Source organism: Balaenoptera acutorostrata, chromosome 12 (assembly GCF_949987535.1).
Source record: "Balaenoptera acutorostrata chromosome 12, mBalAcu1.1, whole genome shotgun sequence".
Lineage (NCBI taxonomy): Eukaryota > Metazoa > Chordata > Mammalia > Artiodactyla > Balaenopteridae > Balaenoptera > Balaenoptera acutorostrata.
In genome coordinates, this window is record NC_080075.1 from 92,250,010 (window position 1) to 92,276,422 (window position 26,413).

General features: G+C 54.8%; 1 protein-coding gene across 6 annotated transcripts in view; it reads right to left on the minus strand.

Annotated features, from left to right (window-relative positions):
* Positions 1 to 600: 600 nt before the first annotated feature.
* COLEC11 (collectin subfamily member 11) overlaps positions 601 to 26,413 on the minus strand; it is a 31,642-nt gene continuing 5,829 nt past the window's right edge. For 4 of the 6 annotated variants that reach the window (XM_028162231.2, XM_028162229.2, XM_028162230.2 and 1 more), the window contains exons 3-7: positions 20,977 to 21,048; positions 6,466 to 6,537; positions 3,952 to 4,005; positions 1,642 to 1,737; positions 601 to 1,485 (exon numbers count right to left, since the gene is read on the minus strand). In XM_028162231.2, coding sequence (XP_028018032.1) covers positions 1,094 to 1,485; positions 1,642 to 1,737; positions 3,952 to 4,005; positions 6,466 to 6,537; positions 20,977 to 21,048 — 686 coding nt within the window. In that variant the 3' untranslated portion in view covers positions 601 to 1,093. Of the gene's footprint in view, positions 1,486 to 1,641; positions 1,738 to 3,951; positions 4,006 to 6,465; positions 6,538 to 20,976; positions 21,049 to 24,716; positions 24,818 to 26,413 lie in introns of those variants that run through there. The other 2 variants (XM_028162234.2, XM_057558406.1) reach the window with 2 other exon arrangements.

Consider the following 26,413-nt stretch of genomic DNA (forward strand, 5'->3'; position numbering starts at 1 on the left):
CCTCATATGACTAGCCTGTATAATGGCCTTTTCAGTAAAAATACCCCTCTACGGACTACACCTTTGACTACCCGAGGCACATGTAGAAGCCCCTGTCGCAGGCTCCGTAGTCCTTGCAGCCGTACTACTAACACTCGGGGGCTACGGCATGCTACGGATCACATCCATGCTCAAACCCTTGACAGAACACATAGCATACCCCTTCCTCATACTCTCCCTATGAGGAATAATCATAACTAGCTCTATCTGTCTACGTCAAACAGACCTAAAATCACTTATTGCGTACTCCTCAGTCAGCCACATACACTGCTCTGAGGCGGCCAGCGGTCCTTGGGGAGGTGCCCAGGGCAGAGGTGCCCGGCAAGGAACCCAGGCCTCGATCCAGCCACCTGTGTGGCGCTGAATCCCACCAGCAACCTCACGGTCGAGCGTGGCTGGTGAGACAGAGCCCCGCCGAGCTCTGGGTGAAGTCCCGCCCCACAGGACCTGCAGGGACACTGATGCTTTGTCGCGAGTCGCTGTTTGGGGGTGACCATGATACAGGAATAGATAACGAATACTGCTGGAGAAGACATTGAGAGAACAGGAAGACACCACACATTCAGTTGTCAAATTCGGAGCATTTACTTTTCTTTTTCCTGAAATCTGGGTTTGCAGCAAAGCAAAATTGTTTCTACTTTTACAGAAGCATTGATCTAAGCTGAGGATTCTTTTCCATATAGAAATTAAAAGGAAGGTAGTCATCTAAGACCTCACTACCACTACCACTGTTTGTACTTAACTGTTGTAACATTTAAAGATCTCGTTTCATACTTTGCACAAAGCCAAGAGCAATTCTGAGTAATAATTACATAAGAACATTTTGTCTACACTACAAATAATAAAACTTTAGTTCTTCAGAAATAATACCCAGAAACACTTTTTTTTTTCTTTTTTCTTTTTCGCCTAAGCATGCACCATTCTCTAAGATCCAGAAAAGGAGCCTTTACCGGGGCCCCCGCACTCCTGCTTGGGGACCACGTGACGGGCACAGCCTCCCGCCCGCGGTGGCAGCCGGCAGCCGCCCGCCGACCCCGGAGCAGCGGGGCCCCCGCTACACGTGCTCCTTGTCGAACTCACAGAGGAAGGGCATGGTGAGGTGGCAGGCCACGTCGTTCCAGCCCCCGGAGGCCTCCAGTTCCACGCAGTCCTCCTCGTCGTAGGCGTTGTTGGGCTCCCCGCTGCGCCACTTGCTGAAGGTCTGCATGGGCGAGCGGTCCGCGTAGACGAAGGCGCCCTCCCGCTCCAGGTCGTTGATGCCGATGAAGACGCGGGCCAGGCCGGCCTGCGCCACGTAGGCGGCCAGCAGCCCGTTGGCGGCCTCGTCCTTGGGCATGCCCAGCGTGCCGCCCCGGCCCTGGCAGGCCAGCTGTGCGTCCACGTACCGCTTCTCCTCCTTCACCAGCAGGTAGATCTTCTGCTCCGTCTCGCGCACGCCGGCGACGGCTGCAGGGACGGGGCTGGAGGGTGAGCGCTCGCGGGTCCCCGGCAAACCCGGGGCGTCAGCCCAGCGCGCGTGCCCGGGGAGCAGACCCAGGGCCGCTCTGCCTCCGGGCGGGGGTCGGGGGACACGGGAGCAGGGACGCCCCGAGAAGCACGTACCGTGTTTGATGAACTTCAGCTCCGCTGTGATCTGGGCGACCTGGTTGTCCGTCTCCCCGACGGCCTTCCTCAGCTGGCCGCACTCACACGGGATGCCTGCGGAGACGGCGCCCGGCATGTGATGGGACCGACCCAGAGGCGGGCTCAGAGAAGGAGGGGGTACCCCCTCCCCAGAATGCTAGGTGATTCAACAGACACGAAGGCCTTTGAGGAGACCGCGCCTGGCGTGTGATGGGACTGACCCAGAGGCGGGCTCAGAGAAGGAGGGGGTACCCCTCCCCAACATGCTAAGGGATTCAACAGACACGAAGGCCTTGCAGGAGACCATGCCCGGCACGTGATGGGACTGACCCAGAGGCGGGCTCAGAGAAGGAGGGGGTACCCCTCCCCAACATGTTAGGTGATTCAACAGACACGAAGGCCTTGGAGGAGACCGCGCCCGGCGTGTGATGGGACTGACCCAGAGGCGGGCTCAGAGAAGGAGGGGGTACCCCTCCCCAACATACTAGATGATTCAACAGACACGAAGGCCTCTGAGCTGCGATGGAGACTTCAGACTTGACCCTAAGGGCAAGGAGCAGCGGAAGGGTTTTCACAGGGGCGCCAAGGTCGGATTCACGTTTCACAAGCTCGCTCTGGTCGCCGTAGGAGGAAATCAGTGGCGGGATGGCGGCGAGACGGGGGGGCGAGAGCAGGGGGCTAGGACAGTCGCCTCGGGGAGACTGCGGGCAGTGACGGCGCGGGAGGAGAGACGACAAGACGTTTGAGGCCGGTGGTGGGGCTGGGCCCGTGGGGTGATGCTCAGTCACCCGGCATGGCCGCCCTGCCTCAGCTTAGGTGCTTCCTCCTGGCCCCTCGGGGGGCCCTGACCTTCCTGCCGCGAAGAGCTGCGCGTGCGCAGGAACCTTCTCAGAGTGCCACGCGGCTGTCACAGCGTTTGGGGGGCCCGTCGCCCGTGGTGGCGCTGCTGGCTTCGGCTTCTGCACTGGACCAGGAGGGACCGCCGGCTCCCGCGCACGCTCTGCTCTGACTCTGTGAGCACAGGTGCAGGACCTCTCACCTCTTCCGGAGAAACTCCATCGTGCGAAGCTCTCCGCCTGCCTTTCCAGTCTGGACACACTCTTTGGTGTTGGCCCGTCTTCCAAACTCTCAGCCCCCTCTGCCACTTAGAACCCAAACACTCCCCAACACGCAGGCACCTGGAACGATGCTGGTGTGATTGGGGTGTTTTTTTTTTTTTTAATGGAACTTTTTCTGAGATACACGTTGTCTTTGAGTTCGCCGAGGTTTGAGACACTGATGTTTGCTGGAGAGATGGAACCGGCATCAACCTGACAGGTCTCCTCAGCTCGCAGGAAGGGCCTACCCAAGGGGCTCAGACACTGTATCTTCCCCCTCAATCTAGTATCTGTGAAGTGTCTCCTGTGGTCACACGTGGTGGGGACGAGGACCAGAAGGTCCAGACCCATTAGGATGGCGTTTCAGTAACGGGGCTGAGAGGCCACAAGAGCCTGAGTGATGGTGGCGGGAACAGGACACAGACAGACATGGGGGACAGTCTGGCGGGGGATGGGGGACACTGCGCATAGACAGCCTGAACCTGGCGGGGACAGGGGTTGGGTGACATCAGGGTGGAGGTGCGTGCTGGGCAGGTGGGCAGGGGGCAGGAGCAGCCGAACCCGGGGGAGCAGGGGTGGGGTTGGAGCGGCGAGCAGGCTGTGCCACATGGAGAGAGAAGAAAGGGCAGCAGGCGGAGCTCCTCCGAGAAGAGAGGAAGAAGCGGGGCAACAGGGCGGCAGGCAGGGAGGACGGGGGCTGCCCGCGGCCCGGTCTCCTGGCATCAGGGAGGGACAGCCAGCAGGGAACTCGGTTAAGTCCACTGAGCTGGGCCGGGGTCCGCGGTGACAGGAGGGTCGTGGGGAGTCAGCTGCAAGGACACCCAGAATGAGGAACGTGAACCAGAAAGTACAGGCGCGCTTCTTAGAGAAGCTGGTGGTCAGGAGAAGGGGACAGAGACGCAGTAGGAAAGGAGGAAAGTGCGCTTTAGGACGCGTGTATCTAAGCCGGATCGTGATGAGGTATGATAACACACAGTGGGCGCCCAGACCACAGCCCTGAACGGGAATGAAGACATTCAGGTAGCAGGAAAGCAAGTATTGAAATAGTCCACAGGAGGGTGTGATACACGAGGAAGGCGTGTCAGTTACACGCGCTTTTTCCAGCCTCTTAAGTTTTATGTCATGTTTTATACTTTTTAAAAGTGCAATTTTAATACATTTCTAAAAAATCCTTCGACCCTTTATGCCATACCTGGTTCTCCATTAGGGCCAGGGGGTCCTATGTCACCAGAATCTCCTTTTTCACCTGGAAAAGAGAAGCAAGACCAAAGTCACGAAGCAGGGGTGGGGCGTGTCCCCTGAGTTCAAAACGTCCAGGTAACAATGTTCTTTCCTCCATGTGCAGTGCCCTGCGCTTTCTCCCAGACCCTCCTCCTGCGGTGAACTGTAGGCAGGAATGGTCTGAGGACGACTGACTCTTCAGGCTCTGTTTATGTGACGTGGAACATCCACATGTCACGGGACTTCAGAGATTATCAGATGAGCATCCTTTAAGTCAATTCTGGAAAACGCAGCATGTTTCCTAGAACACGCTGTCATCTCAGAAATCCTTAACACCCAGCGCCAGGTCTCTCCACGTCCCACATCACAGCAAGAAAATTCAGGTAGAACAGGTAACGTCAGAGACGGATGGACCTTAGAGGTTACCTCATCCAAACAGAGTCAAGATGAGATCGGTCCTCCCTGTGCCTCTCTGAGAGGCAGCAAGGTGTCCCGGGGCACAGCCACCAGGACACCTGGGCGCCCGCCTTCCGTGGACAGACAGACGACTCAGCCACTCTGCCCCTCCGTTTCTTCCAACTTATGAAACAAAGGGATAGGAGAAAACCGTGGCAACAAAGCTTTCTAGCTGCTCTAAAATCAGACAATGGATATTTATTTTAAAATCACAGGAAGATTCCTAAAGCACTACCTTTCTTCCCCCTGAGAGAACTTAAGCTTCTCAGCTGACCTGGGACAGTGAAGGGGCAGCGACTTCTACATCCTTGGAGAGTCATGTTCCGTTTGATGGGGATGGAGAGAGCTCGGCAGTCTCCAACCAAGTGATTCCTTTTTTTTCTTTTATCAACATCAGGGGCTTGAAAATGACTCAAGGATCATCTTGACAAGGACCCAGGATGGCAGTCTCAGAGATGGAGCAGATCAGGTGAGGTAAGCCCAGTAAGGGCCTTCTTGGCAAGATGTCCCCTGGTGAGACTCTGACATTTACCCAGAGCACATGCTGTATGTTAAAAGCCCACACATCCCTACTTGTAGCCAGTATCCACTGCGTCCTTCACAGCAGCTAAAAGGTGGAAACAACCCCAGTGGCCATCAGCAGATGAAGGGATAAATAAAATGTGGTCCATCCATGCAACAGAATATTATCCAGCCTTATAAAGGAAGGAAATTCTGACACCTGCTACAACATAGATGAACCTTGGAAACATTATACCAAATGAAATAAGACACAAAAGGACAAATACTGTATGATTCCATTTATATGAAATATCTAAACAGGCAAGTTCATAGAGACAGAAAGCAGATTAGAGGCTGCTAGGGGCTGCAGGGGTGTGGGGCATTATTACCTCATGAGGACAGAGTCTCTCTCTGGGGGAATGAAAACATTTTGGAAATGTATAGCGGTGGTGGTTCTACAACATTGCAGTCGTGCTTAGTGTCACTGAATTGTACACTGAAAATAGTTAAAGTGACAAATTTTATGTTACAAATATTTTACCACAATTTTTTTTAAGCTTTTCAAAGCACCCGCATCCCTCTCTACATCATGCATATTGATCTGTGTGCTCTGTAATGAATCCACGGGGCAGGTGTTTCCCACGGATTTGCCGGGAGGAGACACGCAGCTCGCCGAGCTGGCCCCACTCTTCGTCTTGGTCCTGGCTGAGGGACCCTTCCCACCAGGGACGGGCTGGGCCAGGGAGGTCCGTGCCATTGATCAGAACTGACCACCTGGACCCACTCACAGCTCAAAGACCCAGGCAGGGGGATGGGGCACAGGACTGCGGGCTCCGTGCTGGGCAGAGCAGACCACAGCCAAACTCCCTCCCAGCCCCCAGCCCCCCAACCTCTGTCTCCTGCTGCCAGCACCCATGACAGGACCTGAGGGAGCCCTTCACGGGGCTGGGGGCCCTCGCCTCCTTCACCCTGAGCCCTCTGGGGTCCAGCACGGGCGCAGGACAAGCCAGGGGCTCAGAAAACGCTTGCTGACTGAGTGCGGAATGGGGGGCGGGGGGCGCGGAAGAGCCGGGCGATGCTGAGCGACCCTTGAACTGCCCTGGGGACAGTCTCCCGAGCTGCCCACCCTCCAGGGTGGTGCAGGTCAAACGGGGTCGCGTGGGCACTGGCGCTGCCTCCACGCCGCTGTCACCCTCCTGCCCGCCGTGCTCGCGGGGAGTGACCCCCCAGCCTCAGAGGGTCTGAGTCACCCGAGCTGCAGGAGGACGGACAGCGTGTCGGGAGCCCAGCCCTTCCGCTGCTTGACTGGGGCTCCTGGTTCTCCCCCAGGCAGCACGGGAACCCCGAGGGGCAGGGAGCGCCCCCCACCTGCTGACACCCAGTCAAGTCCGATCGATCCCAGAACGCAAACGCTGGCACAGAGCTTATCGTGCATAAAGCGCACAAAATAAACACACCACCAGCTGCTCTCTACGCGCCCGGGCGGTGAGCCTGCGAGGGGACGTGAGCGGAGGTGTGCCGGAAGTACCTTTAGAACCAATGGGACCAATCTTTCCATGGCGCCCCACGCCGCCTTTCTGTCCTTTGTCACCCACGTCTCCTGTGGAAAGCAATGAGATCACAGTTGGTCGAGGCACAGGTAATGAGTACACCTCCTGTGTGTCACCCCACGTGAACACGCACGCACACACACAGACAAGGAGACCGGACACGTTACAACTCTTGTTTAACCTCTCCAAGGTCGGGTATCCGACTGACCCCAGAAGGTTCTACGTGTCACCTGCTGATGTATTTCCCAAAGGAAGACACACCTCCCCTAAAGTCACACACACTGCAGAACAGAGGAGGCCATGCGGTACATCCCCATGTCCTCAACTCAACCAAGCGCCTTAGACTGAGCACTTCCGGCCAGCAAGCAAGTCCTAGTTCTGTGATGTTCCCACAACTCAGGCCAGGTCGAGGTCGGAGGGCAGAACACAGGCTGAGGGGTGAACCACAGCAGAAATGCAGACGCCCCACCCAAAGCCGGCTTACGTCCGCACAAGGGTGAAGTGTCTGGCACAGAGCACGTGCACACATGTTCTCTTATTTGGTTACAGGAGGGATTCATCGCGCAGATGGGGTTCACGGGGGCTAAGCGCTTGCCCGGGTCAAGTACCTGGTCCTGCCACGAGGCGACTCCTGCCCCGGACACCGTGTACGGTGCGTGATGCTGGGGACACAGGAGGGACAGGGCTCAGAGCCTGCGGGGGGTCGGGGAGACAAGCGGCCGGTGGTAACTCACACCGCTAGTACTGTAACAGGAGGTGCCCAGGGCGCTGAGGAGGCCTCCGGGAGCTGGGCAGAAGAGAGCCACCAGCCGGGACCGCGTCACCATGCCTCTGGTCACACGTGTACAAGGCCTGGACAGGGGCGAGACCAGCACCAGCTGGAGGCGGCCCAGGGAAGCGGTGTCGGGAGGGCAGGGAGAAATTCCCAGACTGAGAAACGTCTGGAAGGCAGAAACGGCCACGGCTGAATGACCAGCGTGAGGGAGGGTCAGGGTGAAGGGGACGGTGGTGCCCAAGCCTCTGGCCTGGTCGTTGGGGGGTAGGAGTGCCCGTCCCCGGGGGGCAGGAGGGAGAAGGGGCAAGACGACGGCACCCTGAGGTCGAAATGCCCGGGACGAGCGCGGAGAGGTGTCCGGCAGGCCTGCGGGGACCGCGTCTGGGGTGGGGATGGAGCCCGGCGGCCCCGCGTGCACAGCCCTGCACCAGGGGGCCCAGCGAGAAGGCGCCCCGTGGGAAGAGCAGGCCGGGGACCCTGGAGCACCGCACTGAGGAAGGCGAGCCGCTGGGCTGAGGGGGGAGGCGAGAGAGGGAGGGAGGTGCCGACAACTGTCAGAAGGAGCCCAGAGAAGCCACAGGATGAGGACGGGGACGACCCGGAGGGCCTCAGAGGCTGGGGCGGGAGGTGAGGAAGCAGGACCCCGGGCGCAGACAGCTCCTGCAGGGCTGGGCAGGACGGGGAGCGCTGGGCTCGCTGGGGCGGCCGCGGTCGGGTACCGGCTCCGTCTGGGCTCCGTCATCCGGGCCGGCCCTGCCCTCCCCTCTCAGCCACCCTGACAGCCCGGCCCTGCTTCAACCTCCTGACTGGTCCTTCCAGGGTCGAGGAATAGATAGCCTTTCTGTGTCACGTTATGACAGCATTTCAACCTGATTAATTCTCTAACAGGAAAATGGCAGAGCAGTGAGAGGGAAAAGATAACAGGAAAAAAACAGTTTTCAATCAGTCAGCCAGTCAGTCAATCAACTGCACTCACCCTATTGGTAATCCAGAAAAAGAAGTAGCGCTGAAATCATTGACAAGCACTGCCTTGCAGTGATACATGCCAAAATATTTACTAAATACATATTTATTTAGTAAATATTCCACTCTGAGGATATGGTGAGGGGCTTTACTTTATCGCCGGAGGAGGAACAGGATATTCAGCTCCTGGGCCAGACGGGACCACAGAGGCCCCTGGGGCTCTAAGTGCACCCCCCCAGCGCAGCCGTCCTGAGGCAGCTCCAGCCGTAGAGAAGTGTTCCTTCAGTGACTTGCAGGAACTCGAAAGCTGCCGCCTGCTCCGTGCACCCAGCAGTTCTGGTTTTGCAGCCAGAGAGATGCACCGTCCACAGACAGTCCTTCAAGCGTCTGAACTGTTTTCTCCCGAGGTCTTCCCCTCAGCTTCCCCGTCCACAGACAGTCCTTCAAGCGTCTGAACTGTTTTCTCCCGAGGTCTTCCCCTCAGCTTCCCCGCCCTGTCTTTTCTCCCCCACGGGAGCATCATGCCCCCAGGCAGGCCTGACCGCTGTCCCCGCCCGCTGTGGACCGCCGTGCCCCCCAGATTCAGAGGCTGAAGCCCTGGCCCCCACGTGATGCATCTGGAGGGGGTCAGGGTTAGAGGAGGTCATGGGGGCGGGATGCGTCCCCCTATGAGAGGAGGAACAGCCTGGAATCCTCCCTCCCACCACCTGTGGACACGGCCAGAAGTCGGCCGTCTGCAGGCCAGGAAGAGGGTCCTCCCCAGACCCCAACCGTGCAGACAGCCTGCTCTGGGACCCCTGCCTCCAGAACCGTGAGAAATCAGAGTCAGGGGTTTAAGCCCCCGTGTCTGTGGTGTTTGGCTATGGCCCCCGAGCCACTTGTCCGGACCCTCGAGCCCATTAGCGTGGTCTGAGCCCAAAGATGACCGCAGACTCTCTGCTCAGCCTTCTGCAAAGTGTCCCAGAGAAAAGCCCGCGTCCCTGGAACGCACGCTCGGCTACTGCTGTCGTTCCAGGGCCCCTGGCCGCCAGCCTCCTTCCGAACACCTTTCCTTCAAAAGGCCAGCGTTCCCGTCCCTAACTCTCCGTCGTGCCCCTCCTGAGGTCCTGGGGTCAACGTGAGCCCTGGGGAAGCTGGGCTGAGCAGGATAAGTGTCGAGACGACCTCCGTGTTCATGCTTTTCTTACTTTCACATCTCGCCAAATCATGGGGTGGTTTGGCTTGTTTTCACGCTGTCTCAGCAGGGTCTGCTGGGACACTTGCTGTGGCGTCCTTACGGGGACGTGCAGACCTGACAAACTGGATTAAGCCCGGGCTCCATCGGGCCGTCCCACGAAGAGAGTGCCCAGAGCGGGAGGAGGTCTCGGAGACCCCCAACCCAACCCTATCTTCAGACAGGAAGGCAGAGACACAGAGTCCGAGGGGTTTGCACCTACAGTAATGAGTTGGGTGGATGGTCCCCAGCACGTGGACCCCACTGAACTCCCACTGGAGGGGGGCAGGGTCGCCAGTCTGGAGAGTGGCCTCCTGCCCGGGGAACACGCCTCCTCGTTCAGAAGACCCAACACTGCAGAGGAGTCTGGTCCACGTTTTAATGGGCAGATTGGGGCAGATTGGGTGTGAGTGCAAACCAATCACCTGAAGAGTCTGCTGTTTGCTAAGATTCCACCTAGAAAAGGTGAGAACGGAGTGTGGGCCTCCTACCAACCTTGGGGTCACTTCTCCCCGAGACCCCTCCCCGCAGAGGGGAACTCAAAACAACACCTGCCCACCTCCCTGCTCCCACCCAGACGGCTCCTGCCGCCCCAAGCAGACAGGCAGCGGGTAAGCAGGCTCGGAGGAGCACCCTGGAGGGGAAACACCTGCGATCAAAAACAACTGGTAAAGTGTGCTGCCCCCTCACCCCCCGACCCTGCACAAAATCTCTCCGCTTAGCAGACGATTAATTCATGGTTCATTGCATCTGCCGAAGGATGCAGTCAGGGTCTAGCACACATCCTGCTGTGGTAAATAAGTCATAACCTGAGGATGATTGGAGAGCCTCTGGCTTTCAGCCCATCTCTCAATTGCACAGCCGAACTTTACCACTAATCCAAGGTTGCTGCTGACACGTGGCACCTGCCCCCAGCAGGTACTGAGCCCAGCTCCTGCCCTTGGAGGAGTGTGGGACGTGGCCCCTGCCATAGGGGGCTCCGAGAAACCAGGCACACGTACAGAAAATCAATCGGATGCCAGCAGCTCACGGGGCAGGGGGATGGGGGCAGGCAGCGAGCCCAAGCCCAAGGCGGGAAATGAAGGCGCTGCAGGTCTGCAAACCTCAGGGTGGGAGTCCCAGGGGGGCTCGTCACCACGGACGGCTGGGCCCGCCCCAGGGGGGATTCCACAGGTCCGGGTGGGGCATCCCCGTCGAGCTCCCAAGTGCTGCGGGTGCCGCTGCTTCCAGAACCGGGCTCAGAGACCCCTGCGGTTTGCGATGTGAGAAGGTTGGAGCTGCAGGAGGTCACCCGTGCAGGCCAAGGCTGGGGGTCAGGCAGCCCCAGCTCTACCTTCGAGGCTGAACCTCCCTGCGCCTCAGTTTTCTCTCTGCAAAGTGGTGTCCTGTAATAACAGCTTGTCTGAGACTCCGGGCCCGCAGCGCCGTGTGCACAAGGCTTAGAGCTCGGGCCCTGGGGCCCAGCCGATCCGCCCCCCGTCATTCGGCTGTGCTATCTCTGTGCATTTCTGACCTACATAATGGGGCTAATAATAGCCATAACAGAGCCATCTCACTGGGCGTTGAGGGAAACGCGAGCACCGTCGGGAAGGGCATCTGGCACGTAGCAGGCGGACGTAACTGTTGGCCACTATAACTGTCATTTGGAGGCAGACCCTCCGAGCTGGGAAGCTGCTTCCTCAGGAGCGATCCATGTCCCCCATGACCCCCCTGGATCTGCACAAGCATGCAGAGCCTCAGGCCCAACCAGCTCAAGCACCAAAATCTGCATTTTAACACATCCCTGGGTGATTCCAGGGGCCCCAAAGCTGGAGCAGGACTGGACCAGACCCTGCGGGCAGCCCTCTTTGGAGGTTGGTTGAGATTCCATGGTAACCCACTGCTTGCTGCTGCCAGGAGCAAACTGGAGTTAGCAATAGAGGTGCTTGCAATCTGGGGCAGTTCTGCTCATTTTTCCAACTTTCAGAGATAAATTAGAATACTTCCAGGTACACTGTGTGCCAGGAAAGCGCGTCCACATGTACTGATGGATTTCAACCTCACAGTGTTATTGCCATTACCACCTGGTATGGGCTGAATTGTGTGTCCTCCAAAATTCTTATGTTTAAGCCCTAACCCCCAATGTGACCATATTTGGAGATGGCCTTTCAAGAGGTAATTAAGGTTACATGGGGTCAGAAAGCTGAGGGCCTAATCCGATAGGAGTGGTGTCCCTGTAAGAAGAGGAAGACACACCCAGCGAGCCACACACAAAGGAAAGGCCTCGTGAGGACACAGGGAGAAGGCGGCCATCTGCGCCCCACGGGGAGAGGCCTCAGGGAAACCAGCCCCGCAGACACCATGGTCTCTGACTTCCAGCCTCCAGGGCTGAGAGAATAAACATCTGCCATGTTTGTTGCGGCAGCCCCAGCTGACTGGCACACTTGCCCTCTGCCCCAGAAGAGAAACTGGCATCAGAGGGGTGGTACCACCCACCAGCAGTCCTGCAGCGAGTACGACTGGTGTCCAGTGACCCAGGGCACAGCCTGCAATCGGGCAGCCCGGGCCCGGGTCCCAGCCCTCCACCCGCGCAGCCCTGGGTGAGTCCCAGTCCTCGGGGCCTCGGGCTCCTCACCTGCAAAGTGGCACTACCCCTCAGGTCGCTGAGCACGGGACATCGGCCCCGGTCTCCTGGCCACATCCAGGGCCCCGAGCCCTCACCTCGGCTGTGGGGCAGCGGCCTGGTCTCCACACACCCAGCCACAAGCCAAGGCTGCACTTCCAGGGCCGGGCCTGAGGGCATGCTGCAGGCTCGTGGGAGACAAACGACCCTCCCCGGGGCCCAGAAGGTGGGAAATAGGAAACCAGAGAGAACAGAGCCGACACCCAGCCTCCCGGGGTGCCGGCTCACCTGTGAGGAGCCGCTCAGGGGCCAGGCCTGCCCTGTCCCTGCTCAGCCCTGCACCCTCGGGGCCCACGGCCCGGGCCCTCGGACCGGAGGAGACCTGGTTCGCAACACCCCCTGATGACCTCACAAGAGGGCCTCTGTGCAGAAGGCTAGGCGCTGGGGGCAGCTGCGCCTGATGCGGACGGCCACCCCCGCCAGCACGGCCAGCGCCCCGCCGTGCACGGCTCCCAGCCGTCAGTCCTGCCCAAGAGGGGGGTCAGAGTAACAACAGCCACCACCTGTGGGTGCCTGCTGGTGCTGGGCAACGCATGCACACACACACGTGTACACACACATATACACACGTACATATATACACACACATATACATGCATGCATGTATATGCACATTCACATACATATACATACATACAGATACATATACACACATACACACATGCACATATACACACATTCACACACATATACACACATGCACATATACACACATATACATACCTGCATGTATACACATATTCACATACATATACACACATATACATGCACGTATACGTGCATTCACATACATATACACATGCACATATACATACACATACACACATATACACACATACACACATGCACATATACACGCATTCACATACATATACACACATACACGTACATATACACACACATACACACATGCACATCTACACATTCACACACATATACACATGCACATCTACACACATTCACACACATATACACATATATACACATGCACATACACATGCATTCACATACATACACATACATATACACACATGCACATATACACATTCACATACATATATACACATACATACATACGCATATGCACACATATACATATGTGCGCCCATACATATGCACACATGCATTCCAAATATGCACATACATATACATATATACATACACATGCATATACATATACACATGCACACATATCTACATTCACACATACATGCACACATACTCACAAACAGCATGTTCAAACATACAAACACACACCAAGCAAACCTTTCATCCTCACAGCACTCGGGCTGAAAGCTGGAAGCAGGAGCCTACAGCAGGCCCCTGCACACAAGGTCAAGGGTGTGGGCTGCCGTTCCTAATAGGAATATTCTACCTCTGGGGTGTGTTGGAGAAGAAGAAAAAGCAAGAACCATTGAGTTCCCCGAGATGCCCACACACTCTCTACTTGAGGGCAGCCCAAGGTCGTCTGCGATGCTGACTTGCTTTAACTCGCAGACACTCCTTGGAAAGCAGCAGGAAAGCAGTGTGGTTGCCAGCCTAGAGGAGACTGGATCTGAACAAGAGCCCTGCTGGCTTCATCCCGCCTCCTCTTGCTTCTCCAAATGACAAGAAGCTTTTTGCAAAAACCAAACAAATCTCCCCACCCTGCTGGTGTGGGATGATTGGAAACGCACCAGACGCACTCAGATCCGGTCCCTTTAAGTCTCCAGAGCTGGCGGTGGTGGCTCCCCAGGGAGCTGTGGCCTCGGTGCCAGCCCTTCCCATCCCGTCCCGCTTGTGAGAAGTGTGCTAGCGCACATGTGTCCTCGGGACGTGCACGAGGGACGGGGGCAGCGCGCAGCGGGCTGCTAATTCTTATTAATTTTAATGAAGATCTCACAGCGTCCTCTGAAGAGGAGACAGGGCAGAAAGAGCACTTGGCATCCAGCTTCCTCAGCAACTTTTAACGGAGATAATGTGCACGTTACAGAGCCCAGAAAGCCCGTCCTGACGTAGGGTCGCCCTCCCCCATCGCAGGCCAGGTGGATCCCCAGCTTCTGCGCCCAGGGCCCCGGCGGCCTCTTAGCTGCATGTCTGGGGACTAGGAGCCTTGAAAGCTGGGACGACACGCTTTTAGCAGGTCGTGTCAGCAAAGCCAGCTCTGTGCTGTGTGCACACAGCGTGCACTCTGGCAGTGTGGGGACAGCTCTCATTTCAATAAAGGACAATGGACAGCGACAGCGGGGGCTCTGCGGGCCCTTGGGCTTGTCTTTGTTATTCCAGAAAAGGCAGCCGTCAGCTTTCTGGCGCTTTCTCCTACAGCTGTTTTGAGCTCTCAGCAGGGGCGCTGCTCAGTGTGTGACCAGAGGCCACCCCCCAACACAAGGCAAATCAGCGGAAGAGGAAGCCCCCCTGCAGCAGCCCCATGTCGACGCGGCTTGCATTCCGTGGAAGCTGACGTGAGAAGGGCGCCCGGTGGAGGGTGTCCAGATCCTCGCGATCAACCTGCAATCCCACCCCACGCAGCACCGGGTGATCGGCAGCCCCGGCGCCGGCCAACGGACCTGCCCCGTCTCAGGCCGCCCCCCCAACCAAAGCTGAAGCTGCATTTTAACTCCAGGCCCAGCTGGTCCCCATGGTTTGAGAAGCATCCTCAGAGCAGAGCTGTCTGCTCAGTAGGCAGCAGGGAATGAACCCAGCTTGGCGTGTGCAGAGGCCTCGGCCCGCAGACTTCTCTAGAACCTGCGGAGGAGCAGGTTAGGCCCAGCTGCGACCTCAGCCGCAGACAGGCCACCCACAGATTTCAGAGACATCCCAACACATTGAATGTCAAGATGTTTTACAAACAATTGATTGAGCGCCTTCCAAGGGCCAGGTCCTTGATGGGACGTGAACACCCCGGTCAGGAGCTAGGTGGCAAGTGAAGGAAATGGTCCCGCGGGGGAAACGGAAATGTGCAAAAACCCAGGGAGATGGGACACCAGAGAGGAATTCTGGACTATCCGCAGGGAATTACTCACGCTTTTTCATAAACTAGCAAGAAAGTTAGTCTTCTAACACTTTCATAAAGAATGTTACTGGTAGAAATAACCAACACCAAATAAAACTGACGCTGGCTAAAACTACACAGGGATAAATTGTCATTAACTAAAAATTGATGGGAGAGTCCTCTCTATACAATTTAGAGCTGAAATTTTCAACCAGGTGCAAATATGACACTCTCAGAAGAGCTCAGGATGGCAGAGGCGAGAGTTGGGAAGATGTGAGGTAGGTAAAAAATAAAACGTTAAAACTGTTCAAGGAGGACTTCCCTGGGGGCGCAGTGGTTAAGAATCCGCCTGCCAATGCAGGGGACACGGGTTCGAGCCCTGGTCCGGGAAGATGCCACATGCCGCAGAGCAACTAAGCCCGTGCGCCACAACTACTGAGCCTGCGCTCTAGGGCCCGCGAGCCACAACTACTGAGCCCGTGTGCTGCAACTATGGAAGCCCGTGCGCCTAGAGCCCGTGCTCCACAACAAGAGAAGCCACCACAATGAGAAGCCTGTGCACCACAATGAAGAGTAGCCCCTGCTCGGCGCAACTAGAGAAAAGTCCACGCGCAGCAGCAAAGACCCAACGCAGCCAAAAAATAAATAAATAAATAAAATTGATTCTTAAAAAAAGAAACTGTTCAAGGAGTCCATGAAAATTCACAGGGGAAAAATAATTCCGGTGAAAATAATTTCTAAACAATGAAAATCAAGTGTGAATGATGTAAGTGCACTCCATAAACGTACAACTGAGGATTTAAGTTGGCTTAACGTAGTGCCTGGGGAAATATCAACACAGCCTCGAGTGGAAATAACCATTTTTGAAAGGTCCCAGGTGACTCTGAAGGGGCCCTCGTGAAAGGGCCGCTGTCTGGGATGAGCGAGGCCCCCCTTGGGTTCAATGCCGGTGGGCGTGGGGCTGGAACAGCTCGGAAGTGGGAACAAGGCAGCTGCCCGAGGGCCCACCGTGCGCCAGGCTTGCTGCTCCCAAGTTCCCAGTTTTCATCCTTTAATAAGCAATAGGGACTGATAGCGACCACGTTATTATTTTGCCTTCACGGGCTGGAAGCGCGGGTGTGAAGCCAGCACAGCTGGTAAGCGGCACGGCTGGCCTTGAGCGGGTCTGCCCCGCCCACACCCTGCCCTTCCCGCCCCGGAGCCCTCATCCCAGGAACCCCTTTCAGAAGCCTCTGGACAGGTACCCAGGTCCAGCCCACTGCCGTTCTTCGTAGAAGCCAAGCTGAGGCAGAAACCAGGCGAGTCTCCCCAGCCCCCCGCCCTGCAGCGGTCACCTCTCTGCATGGGGGACCGGGCCCCCAGGCAGTAGCTGCCATCCGCTAAGAGCAGGGCACTGCTGGGAAGGCCTCCACGAAAGCAGGATGCAGGAGGACGGGAAGGGGGCCGGGAGAATCCCGCATCCCGGCGGGAGAGCGGGTCCAGTGAGGAGCCTTGGGGCATCCTGGAGCTGAGGTGGTCTCCCAGCACACCTGGGGCCCCGAGCACGGCCCACCTCGAGCTTCGCCACACTGCACCTGCGCTAGCGCTTCTGAGGTTGGCCGCAGCTCTCAGTTTCCGGGCTCCGATGAGCCCAGGTGCAGCCATGCTGACCCCGTGAGTGTGTGCGAGACCGCCAGAGCTCACAAACCCTCACCTGGGCCTCCAGGTGAGCCTACATCGCCAACAGGCCAGGGTCACAGCCACAGCAACCTTTCAAAATACCTGTTAACATCAAAAGTATAGTTCATGCACATTGTTGGAAACACCAAAGATAGAGACAGGAGAAAATGTAAAGAAGAATTTAAAGAAGGAAATTTAAAGGTCCGTAATCCTATAACCCAGAAATGTCTACTACTAATATTTTGATTAATTCTTTTTCCATCCTTTTTCTTTGTCTTTTTGTAAATATCTTAGTGAATCACATGTCTGTTCTTGTATCCTATTTTATTCTCTTATATTCTATCATGCCATGGCCACTCCTCTTTTTAAAGGTCATCCAAAACCGGATATTTCCTAGATTTCTACATAACTATCCCACTATGCAATAATCCAAATATATCCCACTTGGGTTGACTTGTTCTCTGTACTCTACAAAGTAGCAAAGACCCCAGACCAAACCTGCTCATTTTGTCAGCGGCGAAGCCAGACCCTGGCAAGGCCGGTGATCACTGCCCCATCGCCTCCTGGCCTGGCAGCTTCCTTGTCAGGCAGGTCAGTGGGACGGTAAAGGGCCGGCCCAGGCTCCTCTCTCCTGCCCTAATCACACGCAGGACTCTGCTCTCGGACATACCGCTCCCAGTGGAGTTTTAAGTTACCCATGGATAGGAGACATTCATCAAAATGATTTCATAGCATGAGAAATACTTACACTAAAATTTGGCATTAAGTTTAAGAAATAGGTTCAAACTTATATTCACAAAATAATTACAACAAAGCAAGAAAAGTCACCCCGAAAAAGGAAATATACCAAAATAAGTGGTTATCTCTGGCTGATTTTATTATGCCTGATTTTTCTCACCACTTTTATATATATATATATATAAATTTTCTATCACGAGCACACCTTACTGTTACATGTTAGAAAAACTTGAAACAAGACAGATTCTCGATCCAGCCCAAATTCCCCTCCACACTGCCCCGCAGCTTTCTGCCTCAATTTACCCTCCAGGGCCCACACATCTGTTCTCCCCCTGTGACTCGGGGGCTCCAGGTGGCCTCCCCGAGATCTCATCACGTAACAACACTCAACTTGGTGGTTACCGACAGGAAAACGCAATGAATTAGGCTGTTGCCTTCCCAGCAACGTTCATCCTCGTCAGGAGATTCAGACGCTATAACAGCGTTTATAGTCTCTGCGTGCTTGTCCTGCCTTTTCAGGAGTGAGAATAAGAGAGAATGATGATGTACACTTACTCCTGTGGATTCAGATCCCTCTTTGTTTTTGGTGGAATTTTCTCTCAGTTTGTTATAAGCCCTGCTCTTTCACAGATGTTTATATTATTTTAGCCCATATTTTTATGTGATCTTTTGGTAAGGAGGTTTATTTGGTTTTCTAGTTCCCCAAACAGAACTCCCACTTACCTTCTTTAAGGTACTCTTTTTAAAAATTTTTTAAAAAGTCAATAGTACTACATACTTTGCAGATATTTTAAAGGACTGGGTAAATATATGAAAAATATCTCTCTGTGTCTGGCAATGTCTTGTACATAGTAGATATTTGACAAAATAGTTGTTACTATTTTTGTTATTCTTTAACATATGAATAAAACATGAAAAAATAAACCATGAAAAAAAAAAAAAAAAGAGAGAATGATGATGATGAGAGAGCAATGAGAGAGCTACATGTTGGTGACACTAGTGATGGAGATGAGAGAGCAGCCAAGGGTCCACACTGGCATGAAATTAGGCATTTCCTGCTGCGTGTGCGTTGAGCTCAAACATCGTTACTTTGAAAAAACATCAATGCAAAAACCCCGCGCTTCCACTGCAGGGGGCGTGGGTTCAATCCCTGGTCAGGGAACTAAGATTCCACATGCTGCACAGTTCAGCCAAAAAAAAAATCAATGAAATGGCGTCATGAAAATGAATTTGTGACCATCCAGAATAGGGGGATATTCGCTTCCTAACTGTGAGATGTGACATTGTGCTCACAAGACAATAGAGGGGGGCTTCCCTGGTGGCGCAGTGGTTAAGAATCCACCTGCCAACGCAGGGGACACGGGTTCGATCCCTGGTCTGGGAAGATCCCATATGCCATGGAGCAACTAAGCCCGTGCGCCACAACTGCTGAGCCCACACGCCACAACTACTGAAGCCCACGCGCCTAGAGCCCCTGCTCCGTAACAAGAGAAGCCACTGCAATGAGAAGCCCACGCACGGCAACGAAGACCCAACGCAGCCGAAAATTAAATAAAAATTAAAAAAAAAAGAAGAAGAACCCAAGAAGGGTTTTTAAAAAGACAGGAAAATACAATCCTCAAAAAGGAAAAAGAAGAAAAGAAATACCAATGACTTTTAAACACCTGAAAAATAAGCTGACTTCATTTATGATAAGAGAGGCTAAGTTAAAGCCACACTGATGTGACCTTCCACGGCTACCAGACCGGCAGCTTTCTGAGGCAGGGAGGGTGAAGGGGTCGGCCGTCTTGAGCTTCAATAAACAGAGGGTAAATGGATTCGATCATTTTGGAAGGCCATATCCACCAACATTTCAAATGCACGTGCATTTTGATCAACAATTACTCTGTCCGGAATTTATCTTCAGGCTGTACTGGTGCACATTAAAAATGACATTTACAAGATTACTCACTCACTGCAGCAAGGCCCTAGGGAACTGTAAATCTGCAGTAATAGGAGACCACTTAGATAAAGAATGGACACAATGTCTCCAGGCGAGAGCAAGCAAAACCTGCATGTCCTCCTGTAGAATGAATGATCTCCCAAGTACACGCATAAGTGAAAAGAACAAAATGCAGAACATTACATACATTTTGCAATTGTTTGTACAGAAGCAGGAAAGAATAGAGTTCACTCGGCCATTACAAAGTATCTCTGTGAAGATACAGAAACCTAACAGTGGCTGTCAGTGGGGAGGGCTGCTGGTGGGGAGGGGAAGGAGACTGGTCACTGTGAATAATTTCTGTATGTTTTGAACTTTGAACCAGGAGCACAGTTCTTTTATTTTGTAATTAATTTGTTATGAATAAAGGGAAAGTAAGAAATAAAAATCAGCACCTGGGCTTGATGGAGGGATGGTGGGGACAGAAGTACTCTGGATCTTGACTGTGACCAGGGTTTCACAGGCATTTGCAGCTGCCAGCCTCATTGACGGTACATTCTCAAAGGAGAACATACGTAAATCACACCTCAGAAAACGGAAAAACTGGGACTTCCCTGGTGGTCCAGTGGTTAAGACTCAGTGCTCCCAATGCAGGGGGCACGGGTTCGATCCCTGGTCTGGGAACTAAGATCCCATATGCCTCACAGCGTGGCCAAAATTAATTAATTAATTAATTCAAAAATAAAAACCAACATTAAAAGAAAATAAAAATTTAAAAATGAAAAAACAGTGCATGGCCTTAAAAACATAACAACCTTTATCTGCGTTGTTACAAGAACCACCTAGCTCCGATGCCGTGAGGCTGGGTGGGGATGGGATGGATAATCTCAGCGCCTGTTCTCACAGAATAGTGTGCAGGTGTTGACAAAGCACTTCCAAACACAGGTTTTAAGGATTTCACAAACTTTAAAGCAGCAAAAGTAAGTATATCCTAATGATGACATTTACTGACATCACCATGTACCACGTAGCTACTTTTTTAGGTAGGATCTATTTTCTGTAAGCCTCAGCACAACCCCAGGAGGCAGGCTGAACGACACTATTTTTTTTCCTAATGAGGAAACAGATTCAAGGTGACTAGGGTCCGTTAGCCAAAAATGGGAGGCCACAGTGTAACCCCCCATACCCCACCCAAATCTGTGCTCTCTCTCCTTTGCACACCTGCATGACTGTTTCCATCACTGTTCACACGCCTCCATCACTGTTTGCACACCCTCATAATTGCACTTATACGTGTAACGATCACAAATGACCCCCATTTTGCACGTGAGGCCAAGCGAGCGCTGAGTTTCCATACACACAACCATCCCGTTAGGCACACCTCCCAGGAGGCACTTTGTTTCTCGGTGCCGGGCAGGCCAGAACCAGGGAGCCGTTTAAAGAGCCCTCTCTGTGCCCTGCTTCAGTCCTGAGACCTACACAGGTGTCGGGTTCCTCTCGAACGCCCCCACCCCCCGCTCCCCACCAACAGCTCTCGCAGGAGCCGGTGCCCCAGCTGTGCCCTTGGGGCCCAGGGGCAGCAGGTACCTTTCTCTCCCGTGGGGCCGACTCTTCCAGGCCGTCCTGGTGCACCTTTGTCCCCCTTCTCTCCAGCATCCCCTGTGGAAGAAGTCACATGCCTTTAGGACCTTGCTCTGAGCGCCGGGTTCCAGTATCTGTACAGAGGGACGACCAGAGAAAGCTGCTCGTCTGTGCCGCCAGCCAGGCCCCTTGGCCTCCCTCTTCCCACCCCAACCCCAGGGGATTTCATCCCTTCCTCCCAACCTGCTCCCACCCTTGGCTCTAGGTCTCCCTCCCCAAGTCTCTTCTCAGGATTCTGCTTCCTTGCCTCCTCGCTCCCTCCGGGAATGCGTCTGTCCCTCTCTCCCTCCATCCCTCTGGGCTGGCTCCCAGTCTGCCCTCTGGTGCCCAGGGCTCCCCAGGACCCACCATGGCTGCTCTGCTGCCCCTTACCGCCCGTGCTGGCCTCTCTCGTCCCTTGTCTGGCCAGTACTCTCAGGAAGAATAAACTTGGGCACACGAGTCGGCGTCCCCTTGTCCCTTCAGTGTGAGCACCCCCCAGAGGGTACACTGCTGCTCAGGGGCAGGGTCCTCCCGCACGGGGACACCTGTGACCAGGTGAGCACATCACCCGGTTCAGGCTCGTTGGCAGGTGCGTCCTGCTCTCAGCCTAAGCTCCACACTCCCCCAGCCTTCCTCACAGATCCTGACCATGTTTTGGCACATTTTGCTTTATGTCATGTTTTGTTCAGAACCGAAACGGGGAAACGGGCTGTTTGTTGAGTCTCCCCGGTACCCCACCCTTAGCACGTCCCAAGTTGACCTGATGGTTTTCCCCAGAAGTGAGTCTCTTCTGTGGGCTTTCCTGCTTCTGCTGTTGACACACTGAGTCTCCCAGACTCCAAGCTCCAAGCCCCACGGTCATCTCTGGTTTTCCGTCTCCCTCATCAGATACGTGCAAGCATCCGCCCAGCTCTGCGAAGTCCAACCGGCCGCCCCCTCCCGATCCCCACGGGGGCTCCACGCTCAGCCACGTCTCCGCAGTTCTGGAGGCGAGTGGACCACCAGCCCGCCCTCACGTGGCTCGGGGCAGGAGACAGGTCGTAAACAACCGTGGAGACACCCTGTCGGAGCAGGACAGGGTACGGTGGGAGCAGAGGACAGAGTTCTGATGGGACATCAAGGCCCCTCCCGGTACCCCCCCCCCCGCTGCACCCCACTCCAATCCACCCCAGAACCATCCTCCTAAAACACAGAGTCCGTTATGATACTTCCCATCTCAAAGGAGATTCAAAACCACCAACAGCCAAATGTACTTATAAATAATGTCCCGTTTTTAAGCTCCTCCCCACAGGCCTGCACCTGGAGCCCAGGGGTCTGGTTACACTGCTGCCTCTGCCTAGTCGGCCGTGACCATCAACCCACCTGTGCGGGATTCACCTGCTCACCTGACTGTCCCGGAAGCTGCTCCTCATCCCCTCACTGGATCTCTTTTCTCCCGTGATAAGGACCCTGCTCTAAACCACAGGCATCGTCTCGTGGCCTCATCTAGCTCCCTGAGGTACCTGCCTCCCACGAGTGGGTGTGGGTGCTGACATGCACCTGCCTAGCTGTGCACAAAGCAGGCCAACATCCAAGCGAACTTTCGTTCTCCGTAAATTCTCTACACGTGCCTTCATTCGGTAAGAGGCTTCCCTGAGATTACAGGTTCCCGGGTGAAATCCCCCAAACTGACAATCTGGCCTTAAGGGGAGGGGGCATTCCATTTAAACATAAGGAAACAAAGAGACAAGCAAAGCAAGTGCCATTACAACCTGGAATGCAGGGCTGGCATGTTACTGCCACCCCCTGTCACAGCTGTGACAGCTCCATGAACCACTGCTGAAGGGCGGTTGACACACTTGGCACACACGGGCCCCTGAATCTCTGGGTAGTTCTCGGTTTTTTTCTTATCTTTTGAAAAGAAAGGAAATCATTACAGTAGTAATATTTGGAGAAGAACTGATAGTCTAGCAAGAAATACCGACTAACAGACTGATCTCACCATCAAGAATCAGCAGACATTGGAGGGGCACCAACATCGTGAAAAAAGAAATAACAACCCAGGAAACAGGACTCAACGGGGCAGCCAGAATCTGACCGTGAAAGACACTGAATATCCTCATAAAGACAAGAGAGAACAGGCACCTATGAACAAGAGCAAGCGGCAATGAAAGAGGACCAACTAGGGAATCTCGTGCATGAAATACATTTTTGAAAGAAGTTACTCTATAGGCAGGCTGAGTAACAGAATGGCCAATGATAAAAGCTAATTCATGAGACAAATAATTAGGATGAAGAACTTGTCTACAAGGCAACACTGAGAGATAAGGAGATGGAAAGTTTTGTTTCGGTTTTGAAGTTATCAAGTTGAGCATTGAAGGAAAAAACCCACAAATCCCAATATCCATCATACAGGAATTCCAGAAAAGGAGAATAGACATTTGAAGACTTAATAGCCGTGAAGATTTAATAGCTGTGATTTCCCGGCACTAAGGAAAATCACCAAGGAGCACAATGCAAGTGCCCACGGAGTGCCAGCAGGAAAAAAACGAGGGAAAATAACTCAGATGTGTCAGAGTGACACGCAGAACATCAAGAATAAAGAGAAAATTCTATAAGCGCCACGAGGAAAAGGAATTTCTAAAGGCTGCATGCATGTGAATGAGAATTAGATTGACACAGAATTGTCATTAGCAACACAGGGTACGAGAATAAAATGAAGCAATAACTTCAACAAAAGGGCTGTAATTTAGACTGAGATCAGAAGAGGCCCCTCTGATGAAGTGGCTTTTGACGGAGACCTGCTGAACCAGGAAGATGCAGCCAGGCAGAGACTGAGGAGACAAAGGGACAGCTGCACAGGTGAGGTGGGACGAGCCGGGAGGGCCGGGCGCAGACAGCGCTCAGACCTCGCACGGACGGCCCACCGGACGCCCCCGCCAGGCTTTAGGGAGGAAACTACCATGGCCCCATGCCTGCGTCAGGGGAGGACAGCGAGAATCATGTTTCCAGGGTCCAGGCCAGAGGCGAGCATGGTCAGTGCCCGCGTCCCACCGCCCCCAGCGGACGGAGGGTCCACATCGTGCCCGCCTGCGTCTCCTGGAGCAGCCGGCAGAGCCGGGCGCCGCACAGCGGCTCTGTCAGTAATCGTGGAAAACTAACACCAAGCAAACCCACCAGCTTCTTCTATAGGTTAAGATAAACTCCTAGGGTTCACACACGGCCATTCGCTTAGTTCCATAATTTAACCTCCCCCCCCCACCCCCACCGGCCTGCCCCGTGAGGCAGGGATCACGTCCACTTTACGATGAAGAGCCAGGCCAGAGACAGGCGACAAGCCAGCTCTCCAGCTCCGGGCAGCAAAGCCCTAATCAGAGAACAAGCAAGCCACGTCCCCTGCTGGACCCTCCTCTGGAAGAGAAAGCAGTCAGGACGGGAAGGAGGCAGGGAGACCAGAGCTGAGGAGGGAACGGGCCCAGAGCAGCATTTCAGAAGCGTGAAATCCCCAAGTGCGTGTGTTAGTCACACTATTGGCTTTATCAACCTTCTCTCAATTAATTTGATAAAACCTATAACGATGCCCTTTAAAAATCTCTGAGCAGCAGCCTTGCTAGTACACACCAATGTTTTCCTACCCACAACCCATTTTTCCAGCCATAAAGGAAAGACTGCTCTTCCATCAAAATGAGTTGTTACCCTCTCCAAATACAAAGACAATGTGTTACTTTTAGGTCTGTGACAGCAGATGACTTTCTTCTCAAGGAGGAGGCTGCCTGGAGTCATGTTGAGAAGGATTCTGAAGCCCAGTGTGGATTCGGAGGAGGAAGCACCGGGAGGGGCTGGAAGCAGCCCGGGCGCCGTGTCCCGACAGGCTGCCTGCCACCTCCAGGCTCCGTCTCTAAGGAGACGGGCACTGGCTCCTCCCTCGCAGGCTGAGCCTGGCCTGGTGGGGCCTGTAACCCCGACGTGTCTGATGAACAAATGGAGACCGCTCTCCTGCCTCTTTCATCTTAAGGGCGGGGCCTGTGTTTGTCTCCACTGACCAAGGCAGGCCCTGGCACGTGTGCTGTAATCAGACCTTTCACAGGCTGCCCTGGCGCTCGGGCGCACCCGGGCGAGTGTGGCCTGCGAAGCCCGCATCCCCTGCCTGCTCCCTGTGTGGCCAGCGCGCTTAGTGGTTGGCAAGGCACTCGGAGGAGGCAGGAGGCAGCACACCCGCCCCTGTGCCCTGAGGCTGGGGTGACGCTGGAGCTCCACCCATCGAGCGCTGGAAAGTCCTAAGTCCCCCGAGGCCCTGACCGAGCGGACGCGGAAGAGCCTGGGAGGGAGCAGCCCCCGTTTCTGCACTGTGCCGTCTCCCTGTGCCCCGTGAGCAGCACAGAATGTCCTCAAGGTCGGAGCTTGACCTGAGGAGGAGCTGAGCGGGACCAGGCGCCGGGCAGAGGGCGGCCGGCCCGCCGCTGCCCCACGCTGCACGAGACGCGGATCCAGGGAAGGACTCTGCCGTGATGCCAACCTCCACTTTGCAGGGGACGCACATCTACGTGGACCTGAACTTTCGCTGCTTAGAAGCCCCAAACTTGCTTTGCTGCCGTAGATTTCTCTCCTCCACTCTTGCCCCTGCTGCCCAACGTGAAAACCAGAACAGTGAAACCCCTCCTCTGTTTCGGGTCAGCACCCTCTCGTCACAAAGAAGGAACTCTCGCTGACCCACGCTTCTGCGTCAGAACAAGGCACGCACAGAGGGTAACTAGGTGAGGTGGGTGTGGTCATCAACGTGACTGCAACCCGTTCACAAGGTACCTGCCTATTCGAGCATCCCGATGTACACCGTGAATAGACAGAGCTTCTATTTGTCAGTTACACCCCCAACAAAGCTGGAAATTTAAAAAAGAACAAGATATCCAGTTTCTAGGGGCTTTCATAAATATACTGAGTTTCTCCACTAAAATCGCTGCTTTGGTGTTGACAGACTAGCGTGAAACCGGACGTGTGAAACGACGCTGCCACTGAAATGCTGGATCCAGAACACACACCGTGGGTAGCACGTGGTCTGCGTGTTGCCCGCGGCCCCGAACATCCCACACAGCTTCAGCACCACCTGGGAGCCCGTCTGACGACCTGCCAGAAGATGAGCCTTGGAGAGCGGGCCCCGCGGATTCCCCGGCAGAGACCCCTCCGCTGAAGGGCCCACATCGTGTCTGCGCACCGCAGACACTCCGTCTGCGTACGGGGGAGGAGCAGGAGGGCGACAGCAGGTCGGCTCTCTGGGGACCATGCCTCCTCCTGGCAATACAGTGGCTCATCACCGACCACAGCAAGGTGTCGGGCGGTGAGAAATCACTGCTTAGAGGAGGTGAGGTGTCCCTGGAGCGGGCCGCCCTCGGAGAAGGAAGCACTGCAGGGGACACGCCGAGCACGC